Source organism: Micropterus dolomieu, linkage group LG22 (assembly GCF_021292245.1).
Source record: "Micropterus dolomieu isolate WLL.071019.BEF.003 ecotype Adirondacks linkage group LG22, ASM2129224v1, whole genome shotgun sequence".
Taxonomy (NCBI): domain Eukaryota; kingdom Metazoa; phylum Chordata; class Actinopteri; order Centrarchiformes; family Centrarchidae; genus Micropterus; species Micropterus dolomieu.
Window position 1 is genome coordinate 3,834,332 of NC_060171.1, and position 15,849 is coordinate 3,850,180.

The 15,849-nt window shown below is 40.4% G+C and overlaps 1 protein-coding gene across 2 annotated transcripts in view; it reads right to left on the minus strand.

Moving 5' to 3' along the window:
- cadps2 (Ca++-dependent secretion activator 2) overlaps window positions 1–15,849 on the minus strand; it is a 309,850-nt gene that overhangs the window by 24,434 nt on the left and 269,567 nt on the right. The window contains exons 20-24 of one of the 2 annotated variants that reach the window (XM_046036640.1): window positions 14,482–14,601; window positions 7,546–7,701; window positions 6,939–7,086; window positions 2,998–3,012; window positions 397–471 (exon numbers count right to left, since the gene is read on the minus strand). In XM_046036640.1, coding sequence (XP_045892596.1) covers window positions 397–471; window positions 2,998–3,012; window positions 6,939–7,086; window positions 7,546–7,701; window positions 14,482–14,601 — 514 coding nt within the window. The remainder of the gene's footprint in view (window positions 1–396; window positions 472–2,997; window positions 3,013–6,938; window positions 7,087–7,545; window positions 7,702–14,481; window positions 14,602–15,849) is intronic. The other variant, XM_046036641.1, reaches the window with a different exon arrangement.

Genomic DNA, 15,849 nt, shown 5'->3' on the forward strand with positions numbered 1-15,849 from the left:
AGGGGGGAGACACAATGACAATTTACTGCATTCATTTGTAGTTTTTAGAAACTTTTCATCCTTTGCACAAAGTTTTTTTTTCCTTTAAAAATCTCTTTTTTTTTCTAAATAAATACATTGTCTCGAGTCTTGTGCTGTGATCCATCATTCGATCTTGTTTGGAGATACAGTTCATGAACATTCTTGAAACAACTTTATTTCTTTATCATCATTTCTTTATTGCACCTCTTTTATGAAAATACATTGTGTGTTTCTTAAAGGGAAAAGTCAGAAACTCATCCTGTCACTATCTAAGAGTAATTCATGGATTAAATAAAGAAAAAATGAATAAATCTCAGCACACACACACACACACACATATATATGGATTTGATTGGAGGATAAAAAGAGATTTACCTTCGAGACGAGGGAGGAAATCATGTCTTTGAACGCCTCGTCAATCAGAACATCGATTTTGGAGTGGTACTGTTGCTGAGGGAGGGGGGGGACAAAGAGCAATATTTTATTATTTTCAGAAAACTGACAGGACACAAAGACCAAATATGACTCCTTGCTTCCTCGAGACAGAAGAGCAGCACCGTCTGTGCTGTAAAAGACAGAAAGACAAACCTACAACACTCGATATGAACACGAAGCTCACACACACACACACACACACACACACACACCCCTCACTGACATGGCGAGGCGTGAAAAACCTTCCCAACCGTGTAACGCCGCTGAGTTAAGCAGCTAATAGGACCATTATGTGGCTGACATTCCCGTCCGCGCTGGAAAAGCGAAGGAATCTGAAGGATACTTTTTGTGCGTCTCCCTACAATTAGAGCAGCCTTGTATTTCTCTAAAGCACCGGTCCAGCTGCGAGGACCAAAGGCTCACACAAGATTCAATTAATCCGCCATTTCATGTCTCGTTTGGCCCCCCCTAAAACATATTCATGGCACCTTTTCCCTTGAAGGAAAGAGAGAAAAAAAAGGCTGGGGCTGAGGGCTGAATGGCAGCAGCAGCAGGGGAGTTCATCTCTTGGCGACAATGCCCTTTCACTGGCCGTCTAAAGAACACCCAAATTAAAAATTTCAATCAACAAAGCGCACAGATCACTGACAAATTGCGGGTCTGGGGAGGTCACCGCCGCCATCCCTAATTTTGTTTTTTTTCCCCCTCCACAAGTCCGCAAAATGGCAGTTCTCTTTCAGTGCGCTGAATCTTTTCGGCAAATCTTGAGCTTTTCTTTTTTTCTCTTCTTACCTCAATTAACATTGCTGCTTTTCCCTGCTTCATTTCTACAAAGGCCGACACAAAAGCAGAGAGGAAGAGAAAAAATTGTTTGGTCTTTGCCATGTGCGCAGCAAAAACTGAAAAGAACAATTATTGCTTTTAAAAACATTTATCTGGTCATGGAGCTGCAGTCGCTGCTGCTACTTCAGCTCTGTGAGGTGTTTTAGATTCTGAACCGGGTCACATTTTCAACATGAAGTCTCCAACACTATTTAAATGACCTCTTTAAATGAGGGGGATATCAAAACAGTATTAATTAATTCAGCAGAGGAGTTTTTCATCTGGATTAAATTCTCAAGTGCAGATTTTTCATAGGCTGTCTGCTCGCTTGCTCCCCACATATGTACACAATAAAAATATGGACACTGCTCTCCCTAAAAACGAATGCCAAAAAGGGAGAGTGGCAGCAGAGTTTGTCGCTGAGGCATCAGATACGGCCATGTGCTTTGCTAGTGTCTGACGCACTTAAAGACTTGTGGCAGAAACCACATGGGATGGGAGTCAGCTGAAACAAAGCAAAACAAAAAAACCCTGGCTCCCAGAACAACACAAACTCCACGTAAGGATAAAAACCAACAACAAAGTTTTATGTGCTGGAGCCCTTTGGGTGAAAACACAGTCAACATCGGAAAGGCTTGAGTCATGGAGAGACCTCGGCTTTGTTTTGAAACCGACACAGAGTTGGCTGTCATCCTATTGGACAGGTAAACTAACATTACTGCAAAGCATGTGAAATTTATTGTAATTTTGTGCTTTAGTTGGCCCAAGTTTGATAACGTTAGCTTGCCGAGCAGCTGCTAACGTTATCCGGTGCACAACACAGTTGTGTGGCTTTCCACATTACTTCACCAGCTAACCCGAGCCACATTACTAACTTCTGTACCATTGTGTCATAGTGTTGATTTTAGCCTGAAGAAAATTATGTAACGGTAAAAAGCAAATGTGGAGCGATTTGTTTAAACTAGCCTATAGCGATGCAGGCACGGGCAGCCAGCTAACGTTAGCACGAATCTGCTGCTGTTTGCTTCATAATCACTTTAGATTACTCAGGTGCACAGATTGTCCAGCTTTTTTGGTCTTTGTGTCCGATTATGCTCACTCATGCGTTTGAGCATGTGTACGAGCACAAACCAGGTTGCAATCTGAAAAACTCACTGCTAGTGGCGGATAAAAACCACATGTATAGCCCCTTTAACAGCTGGTTGAAATTTGTGCTCACGAATCCACTACAGCCTCCAACAATTCATAACCCAGAAGAAGAAAAGAAGCAAAGAAGAAGAAGTTCATAAGGTCTGAGAAGGTCTTTCTTAACCAACCCAGAGGCCCTTTCAAATAATCTGGAAAATATCTGGAGCTGGAAGGTGGATCAGGTGTGCTCAGCAAATCAGGAGCGATTCAGGTGTGGGCAAAGTGAAGAAAGTTGAAAAACATACAGTGCTGGAGCTCTCCAGAAAAAACGAGCGGACACCACTGTCGTTGAAAAAGGCTCAACGTTTACATAAAAAGGTTTGAAGGAAACTAAAACCATCTCCTGTGTAATATTCTCTCACTCACTAACACACTAAAGGCTCAAAATGTTTGATTAATTGATGAATTGAGATATTTTACCTACATGAAGTGTGTGTGTGTGTTTTCAAAACAAGTAAACATGTTTTTAGGTGTAGCTTGTGTGGAGAATTGAGAGAGGGAAAAAGGCGGTGAGGCGAAGGAGGGACTTACCCATTGTTTGTCAATCTGGGATTTAAACAATGACGTGCAGAACACATGGGCATGAGGGACAGGGGAGACAAGAGGACAGACAGTCAGTGACATTAAAAAACATTTTAAATGTTTTTATTGAAATGTTAAAGAAAAAGCTGTAATACCAGGGTTATGTAAATATAACTCAAGACTGATTCTTTTTCTTATATATCCACAGAAGTAACCATGAATTATCTTTAATAAGCTTTCCCTTTGTTTAAGTTTTTCTGCGGTTTTTACAACTTTCTATATCAGTTTCCATTATAGTTTTGACCTTGAGTCAAATGTTTCATCTTAAGTCATGTTGTGCGACAGACAGACACAGACATATTTTTTGTGACATTGAATAAGAAAGAATAATTGTTAGAATTTGCAACACTATCAAACCAAACTCCGTTATGGTATTCAGTCTCTGTGGGTCCTAATTTATCTCCCACTGTCGGCTGTAAAAACATGTAAAACCAGCAAAAAAAGGGGACCAGTTTTAAAAGCTTTTCTCCTTTTGAAAACTCCCGAGAAGAATTCAAACACACTGAACATTTTATCATCAAGGTTATTCAAATGGAGTTTTTGGGTCTGAATGAACTTCAGCCTGGCAAATTGAATTAAACATTTAATGCGACACAATGTCAAATAGAGGTTTGTTATGTTTGGAAACCCAGATGGACTTGGATGAAATCAGTTTGTTCCTCTCGACTGGAGGGATACAAAATGCTCAAAACGTACTTATTTGTTTGTCTCAATTCAAGATGTTAAATCTGTTAATATATCACAGTTGGTTCTCTACAATCATTAGCTCTGTTGTGTCATGTGAATAATTGAGCTATGTATGTTCTGGATGCTGTAAACTTTGACCTTTTGTTGTCTCCTTGTGATGCATCTAAATACGACTGTCTTAAATTAGATAGGGGAAAGGAAATTGGGGGAGATATTGAAGAATGAGTCCCCATCATGTTGGAGTAGCAACAGTATATACATTGGTTAACATTAGCTCAACCTCGACCATCTGATTTCTGTTGTATTTGAATTTGACTGTGAACAAGTCGATTACTCAACTAATAATTTCAGCACTATAGTAAAATAACTTTTTTAGGCAAATGGAAAATCTACCAGCATTAAAGGTACATTTTGATTAACTGAGTTTGTTGTACTGTGACCCCACCCCCTTTAGTCTTTTCTTGTCTTGCTTTTGTGTCTGAAATTGTCTTTGTGCAACATCTTCAAAATGTTAACTCAAATCTAACACTAGAACCAGTCAGGATGTGTAAAAAGCTGCTGTTGTGTGTGTCTCTCTCTGCAGGCAGGTATTCAGTGCGTGTTAGCAGGAATGAACGGACGGACGGTGTTTGTGAGCCGGCGGTGGCGGCTCGGCGAAAGCTGGAGACGAGAGGAAGCTGAAGGTTAAGAGAACAGCGAGCTTAGCTCTCTGTCAAGACTGCCGGCGGCCAAGGGTTTCGCTCTCAGCGACGCCAAGGCTGTCGCCTCACACAGGCTTCACGGTCATCCATTTAACTGCTCATGTCGAGCGCTTGGTCGTTTCAAGTGAACACAAATACACCTGAACTCCCCGTCTGAGGGATGTTTGCAGGGAAAGAGTCGTGTTTTAGTGGCTGATCTGACAGTTTGACTTGACCTGTTCGGTGTGAGGCTGAAAATAAAAGACGACTGAGGGTTTTAGAAGCTGACACACTTTCACTCTGTGAGGAATGAGACTCTGATGGTGAGATGTGAGGTGCAAACTGAAAAATACAATCATCCATCCATCTTAAGTGATTTAGTCTGAAACACAGCCAAGACTCATTTTTCTACAAACAAGAAAAATATTCTGCCAATGTGGAGATGATTCCTCCTCTTCCAAGTTGAGCGTCTCCTCTTGTTTCAGATTAGTTCTAGAAATGAATTGTAGTGTTTTAAAACTAGACAGGAAGATGACAGGATCAGGACCTGACCGCAACGTTTTAGACCAAAATCTGTTTCAATGGAATCGCAATTAAAGGGATTTAAAGTTGGACATGAGAAGACTGTGTCAGTGGTCATGTTTCTGCTCTCATAGTTACAGCAGGAACGCTATATGTTACAAACTTCAAAAATACTTTGAGCACAGTCAAAACATGTGCCGGTGGGATATAAAAAAAAGACACAGTCAGTGTCCCGATCATGTGCACATTGGTGTTTTTATTACATTTCCAGAACCAAACCAGAACTTAAACAAATCTAGTTCACTGTCAAGACTTGATTAAGTTATGTGAATACCTCACAGTCAACATCAGAACCATTACCAGGGACACCTACATCGATGCATAGGGGGGTAACTTCAGTATTTTATAACCGGGACCCTATTTTCCCATGTGTTTGTGTCTAAGTGACTAATGGGAACAACACTTTTTGAAATTGGTCCAGTATTGACGAGTGCGCTGCAGTTGGCAGCAGTGAAACAGGGCTGCATCCGGGCTGCCCTTGTGTGAAATTGCACACCGCCAAGGTACGTCCACTAAAGTGCCTGCTTTTGCCACTGACAGGCTCAGATTGTTATACAATTGTCTGACAACAACAATTGTTGTCCATTTACTATTTACTAATATCAAGACTAGTGACATGACTATTGAAATTTAATTTGTGATGGAATTGTGGAATTTGATTTGACATTTTGCTAACATTATCATAAATTATTTTTAAAATCCCTTTGTGGCAGATTTAATAATAAATATAGCTGCAAGCGTCGATTCGCGGGTTCATACCTTTTTTCGCAATATCGCCATCAAAAAACTTTCACACATATAGTTCAATATTGTTACAAAACACATTCTGCAAGTTTTGTAACGAATGGACAAGCATTTTCTGATCTATAGAGCTTGATTTGTTTAATTCCATATTCAATTATTGTGCATTTACAGCGCCCCCGGGTGTTCAATTTGAACAAAACTTTCAAGGCATGTTTCATTTACTTATGAGGACATATTCTGAGAGATTTGTGATGATTGGAGAATGAATATGGGATTTATAGCGTAATTTGTGTAATGCTAAGCACCTTTCTTGTGCTTGTAGCGCCCCCTAGGGACGTATGTACATCAAACTGTTCAGGTATATCCGGGGCACCTATCTGAACATATCCTGTGAGTTTTGTGATGATTGACCCTACGGTTGCTGATTTGTGTTAATCTATGTCCAGAGCCACGCCCCTTTGAAGTTTATTGGTCCATATCTTGAAAAGTAATTGAGATATCGACACGCTTTATACAACTTTTAATAAGCTTGATCCAATGAAGATTCACTGAAAATTTGGTGGCAATCGGAGCTACGGTCTAGGAGGAGATGTCAAAAATGTGATTTTCAAAAAATTAAAAATGGCGGAATAACTTTCTAGGCGGACCTTAATGGTCCTTGAGGCTTTTTTGTAGAGCACATTGAGCTGGACCAGTACGAGAAATTTCAAGTCAATCGGACTTACGGCATGAGGGGCGTGGCCTTTCAAAGTATGGATTTTGAAGCCTTAATTACAGCGCCACCATGTGGCCGATTGGGTTCATATTTCAGGTCATGCACACCAATTTCAGTTATTCCCCCTAGTTTCATGTTTCTAGCTCATTCCAGCTCACGGGAATTTGAGCCGGTGCGCCAGTGCCTTTCAAGTCAGCCAGTGCCTCTACACGCAAACTTAAAAAAAGAGGTAATGCCTGAAAAAATAAGTGATGCCAAAAGGAAAACAAGCCAGAAAATACCATGTTTGTTTGCTTGATTTAGGAAAAGATTTTAGGATTCAATAAAAGTTTAAATAAACGTTTGGACAGGAGATTTTCTGCAGTGACAGTCAGATCTAATTTTGAAATATCCTGCTGGAGATGTACCCTAAAATGTAAACCCTGTGATGTCACATCACCGATGTCAGGCAGTGCAGTCATGTGACTTATGTCATGCCTTACCTCCTGACCGGTGTCCAGCACGCAGAGTTTGGAGCACTGTTTCTTGGCATCCATCAGCATGTTGAACATGGTACAGACAGACAGCGGCACCCGGAAGTCCGTTGACTTACTTGCTTTCTGCATTTTGGCATCAAATGCTGATTTTGTTCTGTGGGACAAAACACAAAAAAGGTTTTTATGATTGTTGATGCCCAAAATGAAACTGAATGTATTTAAAACTGACAGTGTTGATTTTATTTCACTAAAAAAAACTGTGGTATTAAAAAAAGAGAAACACAATTATTGCAAGTACCCATTATTATTATTTAACAGAAGAAGGTTTGTTTTTAGAGTTTGTTGAGCTTTGAGGGTTTTCAGGTTAGAAAAGTATTTGCTTAGATTTGTCCTAAAGCTTGTTGAGGTCATACACTGGCTGTTGGAAGTGCTAACTCAGAATCGGATTACTGATGAGATAGTTGCGTGTATTGGCTGGGTGGTATTCTTTCGTCATAGTATTAAAACAGTGATTCATGTGCGTGGTACAAAAATAAAGCGAAAGCGTGAGAAGGATCTAGACCGATGTGAACCCAGAGGTCCTGATCCGGCGGTGGCGACCTCTCAGGCTGACCTCTTGACGCAGGCCTCCATCATGTCGCTGGCCATCAGTTTGAGTCTCTGCTCCAGATGTTTGGCGAACTCAGGCTCCGGCCAGTGGAGGTCCAGCACGAACATCTGCAGAGCATCCAGCTTCCAGAACAAATCCTCTGAGGTGGCAGAGCCGTTACTGCAGGGAGGATGGACAGGGTTATTAACTGAATGTCACAAATACAACAGCACAAACGTTTACATGGACCTGATGTGTTTTCTTACAAGGATCTATGATGCTCATTTGTTCCACTAAGCTCTTATTTTGGTAAGCAAGTGAGAGGATCTTTTCTGAAAGGATCTCTTTTTCTGAAAGGAGAAGTCATGAAACATTCTGCTGAGCATTTCCCAAACCATCCATCAGTTTTTTGATTGATTTCTTTCCTTCTTTCCAGGTTGTAGTAGAGCGATGTAGATTATGAACAGGACATTGTAAATGACATGCTGATTAGGCTTTGAATGGGTGATATAAAGTTACTTTTGGAGTATTACAGCATATATTGCTTCCTTTTGCAGGGTTGCTTGCATTAAATAGCTGAGGCAGTTCCAGAAGGTCTGGTCAGAGTCTGAGCACCTAGACAGACAATCATCGTTTTCAGCACATTTCTATGAAAATTAAGCCTTAAAACCTGTGGCAGAGAAATTAATCAATCACAGCCAAGACTGTTTTGGTGTCTTAATCGAGTGACCTTTGGATTGTAATACAGCTGCGACCATTTTAGTGCGTTCAAGAGCACTCCAACACCTGAGGCTGCAGAGTTTACTGTTGAAAAGAAACATTTAGAAGTGCTTTTTTAATATATGGGTCTGTAATTTCCAACTGATTTACTTGAAAGTTTCCTGATAGAAATATGTATACTGTTACTAGGGAACTGCAAACCCGTACAATAAAGTATTTCCAAAGATTTTCAATGTCATTTTTTATAACTTCATTCCATGTTTTTAATGTTTGCTTTGTAGGGTTTATTTTCTGTCATCAGGGGTCATGAACATTTTCAGCAGTTTAACATCAAGTCCAGGATATCAAACTATTAATTAACGCTTTACCTGAGTAAAAGGAACAAAGGAAGAAAGTAAATCAAAAAATTAATGGACTGATTTGAATTGAATGTGAACAAACATGTAGATTCACTTGTATGGTTATTCACTGGTGTTTTGTACAACCACTAGTGAAAAGAAAACACCATAAGTGCTCAGTATCTTGACCTGAGAAAAATAAAGACTCGTAGAAGATGAGTGTATTTAGGTTTTAGTGTTTATCTTCAACAGGTTTTGGTAGTTTTGGTGCAGAACTGTGTGGCTTCAGTCAGTGAACACAGCACCAGGCTGAAACAGAGACAGATGGACATCTCCCCGCCTTCTCCCCTGCGCACAGGTTACACAGCAACACATGGCAACGCTCGCCGCCACCGACATCCAAGTGTACAGCGCCTGGCTAGAATGACAGCCATGGGAGGATGAAGGAGGGGAGGGAGGGTGACGGGGGGGGGGTTAAAAAAAGCACCACTCACTCTCTCACTTTTCTCACTTCGCCTTTAAAAGACTGTTACCTTAACAAGTGGCGCACAGGAATAAACGCTTTGGGCTGAGTCTGCGGTGCAATTAAACACTCGGTGGCTATCCCCCTCATGTCTAATTAGTGGTGCTCTTCTCTGAGCGCGCTCTGCCCCGCTCCCCGGGGAACGGGACGATCCCACTCGCCCGTCTGTGCTTGCTAATGAAGTGCCAGCTTTTTTTCCTCTCTTTTTTCATTGGATTGAGGAGGGCCAAGTGAAGTGAGGTAGAGGAACAGTGTGGTCTGTGTTGTGGGAAAGGCTGGGGGAGTCGGCATGAGGAGCCTTTTTAAGAAACACACCCTCGACCAGCCTCCTGGTCGAGCGTCGGTGGCCCCGACGTGGCTGCCAGTTCTGCTGCAGACTCACTTGCTCTAAAACAGACTGATGGGCAGATGGAAACATATAGAAATGTTTCTATAAACTGGACTTAGCAGGTGAATTCAGATCAAACCTCCGATCTCTCACTGACGCCACATCTGAATCAACAGTACAACTGCGACTAAGCATTATTTTCAACACTTATTACTCTCAATTTTAAACGTTAAGCTATAAAATGTCTGAAAACAGTGATACATGTCCATCATACATTCCAAAGTGTCTTCAAATGTCTTGTTATGTCCGACCAACAGTCCAAAACCCAAAGTTTACAATGATATAAAACAGAGAAAAGCAGCAAATCCTCACATTTGAGAAGCCTGAACTAGAGATCAATGAGATTTTTGCTTGATAACTGACTTAAACTGCGTGACATGTCTTTTCTTAAGTATTGCTTGTATTGTATATTTCCCACAACACATGCTTCCCCTCTTTAAAATGGCACCATTTTGCAACAAAAGCAATTCATTTCAAAAGAATCACTATGATCAGAGGATTCGTTTGTGGGGGTGAAGGAAATCCAAGACACACATTTTCGAATCAGGTTCAATTTTGGTGAACTTTGACACACAGTTGCCTTGACAGTACTGACCTTTGAGGAAACAGAGAGTGTAAAATCGAGGAAGCTATTGTAGCTTATTAGCTTTGTGTCACCATCTTATTTTATTTACCCCCCCCCACCTCTATCGGAGCATAAACTGCTCCAGAACAGACTTGGTTTCCAGGAGTCAATGGTGCAAATACACCTTTTGAATAAACTGTGTGGACCTGTCACATTAGCACCTTTTCTCTAGCACAGTGTGTCTTTTTCCTCTCTTCAACAACCCTTTATTGAATGACATGGTGTACAATTCAGAGAACAAAATCACAGGAGTACAGACAAGTACTCCCCTAAGCACAGAGAGAATAGAACTAGCTTGGAGAGGTACTGTGACCGACTACAAATAGCACTTCAATGCATGGGTGTTTTTTTCCCCCAACATTCCCGCACACCTCCGGTCTTTAGCGACCTGGCGTTTCCATAATACAGATTAAGCCAGATATTTCAATCATACTGCTTGTGAACTTTTAATAATGTAATAATAACAGTACCAAACACACATACAATATATTTGTTGTTTATGACATTTTACAATCACATATAAATGTTCAGAATGCATTTATATTTCTTGGTGTAGCCACATGTTTATACTGTATTACACATAGGAAGAAGCCTATTACACATAGGCTACTGCATCTTTTCATTGGCCCGAAAAACTACTTGCGCGTTTATAGAAACAGGTCGAGCAGTAACTATATGAGATTCCATTATCAGTCCTAAATTCTCTTGGGACCTCTATCTGGATGGTATCACAATCATTGTCCCATTCAGAGCTCAAGCTGCTTCATCTTCTGAGCTACTGCCATCAAAACTGCTACTCCGCACTAAATCTTATAACCAGGTCCTGCACCATCATGTTACGGAGTCAGTAAACTAATATAAACAAATGTTTCCTTTATCTTGTCTGTGTTTATTCATATTAACAGTGAGATAACATCATGAGGCCAAACGGGAAAACACAACATTGCATGCAATCACTTGAATCCAGCATAGTGTGAATGCAAAATGTACAGGGTGGGAATTGAAAATTTGCCATTTGGCCAAAACTGGCAAATTCACACTGATTTTATCCCTTAATCAAAAACTGTTTTATATTGATTTAAAAAAAGGCTAATTGTTTTAGCATTCCTTTAAAATACAGATGTCTATACTTTCATTGCCTCCTATTCAGAGTATTGCAGTTTACTTAGTTAGTTACTTAGTTTGTAAGAAATGCTGCAAAATAGATTTTTAATGTTTCTCACCACACCAAAGTCTTCTGAACTGCTGCTTCACTGTGAGCTACACCCAGCCTGAGGTTCTCAGGTGTCTGCTGTTAGGGCTCTGAGCACCTTGTACATGGTGCTCGTGCTTTACCAGGTGAACTAACAGGTAGCCCTATATTTTGTCATGTTTTGATACAGCTAGACAATTTGGAGGGGAAAAGGAGCAGGTGGTTTTTTTTGGCTAAAGCTTTCACACATGTGAAAACAGTTCATCTATCACTTACAAGATGTCAGGCAGATTTATTCCTTGCAAGCTGTAAATGAAAATTGAGGTGTTGTGTTATTATGACACTGATATTCTTTACAACGTGACATGCATACTGCACAGCACAATGACTCGCGTCACACAGGGAGCAATACAAAATTTTCAACGAGTCTCTGAGGAACGATCACATGCATGTGGTGCCCTGCTGGAGCTACAGTGTAAAGGAAACAATTTGAAACCACAAACCTCCCTCTGATGCCGAACCTAGCTCATTCAGACGAGGATTCATTGTCGGAGACCAGGACTTAACGGCATTATTGTGGATTATAAATAAAGTACTTTTAAAATATAATGTGAAAACTTGAGCTTCAAGCAGGGGAGTAAAAAAGCAAAAAGAATCAGAGGAGTTCAGACCAGAGAAGTTTCTTGATATAGTATTTGATTTTAGTGATGTAAACTCTTTGACAAACATGCAGACAGACGAACTGAAGCAGAGGTGTGACGTGACTGCTGAGCATTCAGGAGGACAGTCTTGGCAAGAGTTCTTTACCCATACCTGGCCCCCAAAAACCAAAACACTTGACCTGGGGCCTCATTTATAAATGGAGTGCATGTACAAAACAGGGCTGGAAACGTGCATAGGCCACTTCCCAAGGAAGTGATCTATAAAAACAAACTTGACTGGAGAATGTACTCTGAACCATGCGTACGCACAAAACTGGAGAAATGAGAAACTGCGACTCACGTGGCAGAAGGATGAACAGTTTGAAATGAACAGGCCTACTATTGTGTAAAATAAATCTAAATATTACCTCTGAGTATTATATGGTAAAAAGCCTATCTGAATAAACAAACACCCGTTTGATTGATTTTCCCTGAAGTGTGCAATAAAATAAACATTTAAGATCGGATCAGATCAGATCTACGATAATAAACACAAACCAATATATCTGTTTCTGCAAAAGAATCAGTCAAATATGTTGTACAGTTGAATCCGGAATCATTTTAATTAATACTTGCACGCAGTGCAATTCATTCTCATAAATAAGTGGAACAGGAGGACAAATTACAGTTAAATTGATGCTGTTTTCAATGCGTTAGTAGAACAAATACGAGTGCATAGTTTCATGTAGCCAATTGTTATCAGATGATCATTGCCTTAATCGAGTGAAACGCTGTGCGCCAGCGTTTGGATGTGATGTGATTATTGAAATATATAACACTATTTTATTAAGTAAATCTTTCAGCTTTTGTCATTTAGCCTACAACAAGTCATATTTCTTTTAACTCATTGGCAGTGTACTGTTTGTGAAACCTAAAGAAATGTTTAAACACAGGTTGGTATGCATTTGGTTTAATCTCTTTTCAAACGGGGGCTCCAAATTAGTACCCTGGTCACCCTGTCTTGCGTGTGTGTGTCCACCTCCAGCCAGCGACGTCACTGCTGATAGGAGGGATGCCCCTTCGCGCAGATCGGTTATAAAAGAGGTGGAGGTCCGGTGCCCCTTTTCCTCCAGTGCACAAGCGTTGTGTGGTGATGGTGATGGCGCATAGATAAGGTGCTTGCCTTTGGTGTGGGAGACCTGGGTTCAATTCCCACTGTGAGACATCCACCATTGTGTCTCTGAGCAAGCTGCTTAACCCCTAGTTGCTCCAGAGGCGTGCGACCTCTGAGATGTATAGGAATTGTAAGTCGCTTTGGATAAAAGCGTCAGCTAATTGAATAAATGTAATGTGTGAAAGTGAGTTTTTTACCCACCAAACATGCTTCAGCTTCACCAAAAGGAACCTCAGTGTCCCACTGAGTTAAATTTTGTTTTGTAGCATGCATGTACATTTATTTTATATTGGGTGGTGAGGCCGCAGTGGATAAAACACATGCCTTTGGTGTGACAGACCTGGGTTTGATTCCCACTGTGACCCATCCCATTAATATTAATGAGGGGCGTTTCACTGACCATTTACTGTATAGGCAACTATGGGTGTTTGATGGGTGATTTATAAAGGGAACACTGCTTAAAGGTGTGCGTACGCACGGTTTTATAAGTCTGAATATTTTTTGGTGCACGCCATTTTTGGCTTTTAGGCGCACGTACACTTTTAGTGAGGTTTCTACGCACAGTTTTATATATGAGACCCCTGAACTGATCCATTTCTCCTACAAATCTATGGTCTAAATCTAAGTGTTGACTGGACCCTGCAGAACCTTAAATGTTAAATATAAGCAACAAAAGATGCATGTTTAATCCTGTTTTAACTTTGTCATTATGGGCTTCTGAGTTTACATTCATCAAAGGGGAAAATTAATTTTAACAATTTTAGCACACGGCTGCAACATACCAAAATGTGAAAAACATGAAGGGGTCTAAATACTTTCTGAATGCACTGCACCATGCTAATGTGCGAAATGTTATTTAGTATTTCAACATGAAAACTGTAAACATGCTAACGTGCTTTTTTGGCATACAGATCATAATACAGCTGAGACTGATGAAAGTTGTGTAGGGCTGAGTCGTAGATGCTACTGAAATGGCTACTGTACAGAGGATATATCCTTTACCGCTCTCTAGGGGCAAGGATCTAACAACAGAAATGCTGTGTCTTCATTTTTCATCCATTTAGCAGATTATTTTTCTAGTGTGTAGTGAACATAACAGCCGCGCTGGTATGACTGTAGACTTTTAGTCTTGTTGCAAATGCTATATGTTGCCTGTCATATAAAAACCAATCAATGTCCTGGTTCATCGAGAGCGATGTAATTTCAGACAGGTCAGGCACCCCAGTTGTTTCAGAGCTGGAGAATATAATAGACCAAGAGCTCTACGCTGGCTTATTGATGGATTTCATCTTTGATTCAGGTGAGATGTTTCTTGTTTACAAATTCTCAGACATCTACCCTCCTCCCCTTTATACATACGTGTTCTCACACAGCGGTCCCATCCAGGCGGGCGCAGAGAAGCTGGGCATCTGTGGCAGCGTGAGAGGAAGGCTGGGGACTTTGGGAAGAGGAACGCTTGCAAGATTGTTAGTTAACGACCTGCTGGGCCAGAGTCAGCGGCGACGTTGATTGAGGGCGGAAAAGGAAAATGTTAAAAGAATAAAAGACAAAGAGAAAGAGAAGAAATAGCACAGTAATAGTGGCCGTTCTTCACCACAGCACACACAAAGAAGGATAGTAACGTGTAATAGCAGCCACTTGTTCTGCCTGTACTAATTGATTAATAGCAAACACCAATAAAAGACAGAAAAGTCACTGCTTACTTCCATTCATTCTGTTTCTTTCAGTTCAGGTGCTCTTTTTTTAAAAAAAAAACAGTGCAGCTCTCAGTACATTGTTCGTGACTGCAGTGTGTCCTTGCTGTGTGTGCTGTACATTCAGCTCTGCCTCCTTTTGTTCCTCTGTTATGTGCAGCGTTTGGTTTCTTCAGTTCAGGGCCATAGCAGAATTATATCAGATGGAGACTATTTCAGAAATATGGTGTTGAAAAGAATATATCTTTGTACACATTAATACTTATTATCAGAAGTAATTCACTATTTTAATAGAAATTGTAGCTCAAATGCCTATAAAGATAAAAATTTGATTTGAATCATCCACTATACACATAGAAGCATTGCATCACATACATTGTGACCTTGATGAGGATCTATGTGATTAAAATGATCCTAGTGTCTTCAAAATGGGGAGAAAAAGATTGAGTGCCACATTCTCAGATTCTTTTTTAATAATTGTTGTTTGAAATGGTTAATTACTTTTAGTCTCCTGTTTAATATGTCTGAGTGTATTTTAACCAATTTGTATCTTTTATTTCATTAAAATCTTTTAAAATCCTATTTGTAGGTATTTTTATATTGTCCCGTGTTTCTTTTATATCTATAGGTAAAGCACTTTGCAATGCATTGTTGGTAAAAGGGGCTATACACAAACTTGCCTCAAAGAAAAACAGGGTGCCCCCATGTTTCATACATTAGTAATCATACTGACAAAACTGCATCTGCCTTTTATTGCAAAGATTCTAGAAAGAATTGTGTCCAAACAGCTGCTCACTGTGCTGGAAAATAACAAATTATTTGAAAAGTTTCAGTCTGGTTTTAGGAAGTACCACAGCACTGAGACTGCCCTGCTTAAAGTCACCAATGACCTTTTAATGTCTGCTGATGAAGGTATGTGCTCAGTCCTTGTACTCCTGGACCTTAGCGCTGCTTTTGACACCATTGATCACAACATCATGTTAGACAGACTGAGGCACTGGGTGGGGATCTCTGGTACTGCTCTAGAATGGTT